The sequence below is a fragment of the Octopus bimaculoides genome, chromosome 23 (assembly GCF_001194135.2).
Source record: "Octopus bimaculoides isolate UCB-OBI-ISO-001 chromosome 23, ASM119413v2, whole genome shotgun sequence".
NCBI classification, from domain to species: domain Eukaryota; kingdom Metazoa; phylum Mollusca; class Cephalopoda; order Octopoda; family Octopodidae; genus Octopus; species Octopus bimaculoides.
Window position 1 is genome coordinate 10,089,033 of NC_069003.1, and position 1,556 is coordinate 10,090,588.

Here is a 1,556-nt window from a genome sequence, read left to right on the forward strand (position 1 = left end):
TAGTTAGGGTTAAGGTTTTAGGATTAGGGTTAGGATTTTAGGGTTAGGGTTATAGAAACGAAGGTTTTAGGGTTAGGGTTATGGAAACAAAGTCAAAAATGAAGAAATTGAGGGGGAAGTGGGGACGAAATATCAAAATGCCGATTTTTGGCAATTTTCCGGATTCTCCGTATCCGAAAACGGGGATTTTTGGCAAAAAAAAAAGAAAATAATAATACTAAATAAATAAAAATAAAACAAAATTCGGAGAAAATGGTGGAAAACGGGAGGGAGTCTTTCCGACAGTTATCCAAGGCACCGCGCAATAAGACAAAATTGAACCTGAAACTATTTGGTTGCAGACCAAGCTTCTTAACCTCATAACCATATCTGCACTCATAATTTAAAAAAAAATGTTTATTCTTTCAGGTACAGCACGGTGTTTCTTTGGAGGCGCAGTCAGAGCGAATAATTTAGAGATTCCCATTGAAGTAAAGCCTCTTCCAAGAGTTGAAATTACCCCCAACCCAATATATGTAGAGGAAGGAAAAAAAGTTGACGTGTCTTGTTCCATTACCAACAACGTGAATGGCAAAGTCTATATCAATTCCACTAAAGCAGGTATTGTACAGCTCTTATGTGTATTTTTGTGTGTGAGTGTGTAGTGTGTGTGTGTATGTGTGTGTGTGTGTGTGTGTGTGTGTGTGTGTGTGTGTGTGTGTGTGTGTGTGTGTGTGTGTGTGTGTGTGTGTATGAAATCCCTGCGAAATCAATTTCAGCATATTTCTTCTTAAATAATATGTATGTATGTATGTATGTATGTATCTATCTATCTATCTATCTGTTTAAATAATAACAGTAATAATAATAATAATAATAATAATAATAATAAATGCTCTGATTCAGTACCAGGCATTGGCTGTCATGGCTTCTAATTGTAAGTGATTGGAAGTGTTATCATGCACATTGTTTTGTCTTAGTATGAAAAAATGAGCTACAGCAAATATTCTGCTTAGTACCACAGATTTGCTTGTCTGTTGTTTGACTTTAACCAGTTGAGCTTGTCCCCTGGTGGCTGACAATATGTGCATCTCTGATCATGAGCAGGAGTAGTGGGGGAGCATCATAGTCACGTGTTGAAAGGAATTCTTTGGGGTTTGAATAATTCACCTCTAGAAACATGGATGTTTTGTTCAACATCTTTAAACGACACTTATTCAGGGACCTTTTGAGTGGGATGGGCTACTCGACATGAAGAAATTTCTAACTGGGTATCACCTGAAAAGTCATGTGCTGTTTATCTTTATATGACGGGTAGTCACGATGGGTGTATTGGATTTCGTATATTTTATCCTGAAATGTGATGAAAAGTTGGCCAGCTTCAAAACAATGGTGTTCAGGTGACAAAAGCAAAGTTTGAAGGGGATAGTAGTCATTTCCTTTGACTTCTAGACAGAAGCAAATAGGAAATAACACTTACTGACCAAAGAAAAAAGATAAATAAACAAATAAGTGAATTAAAAAATAACAATTTTGTCACACTGTTATTTCTTATGACTTGTACACACACACACACA

General features: G+C 36.3%; 1 protein-coding gene across 1 annotated transcript in view; it reads left to right on the plus strand.

The window, feature by feature from the left end:
- Nucleotides 1-97: 97 nt before the first annotated feature.
- Nucleotides 98-1,556, plus strand: part of LOC106871914 (uncharacterized) — a 5,031-nt gene continuing 3,572 nt past the window's right edge. The window contains exon 1 of the mRNA XM_052976106.1: nucleotides 98-600. Coding sequence (XP_052832066.1) covers nucleotides 393-600 — 208 coding nt within the window. The 5' untranslated portion in view covers nucleotides 98-392. The remainder of the gene's footprint in view (nucleotides 601-1,556) is intronic.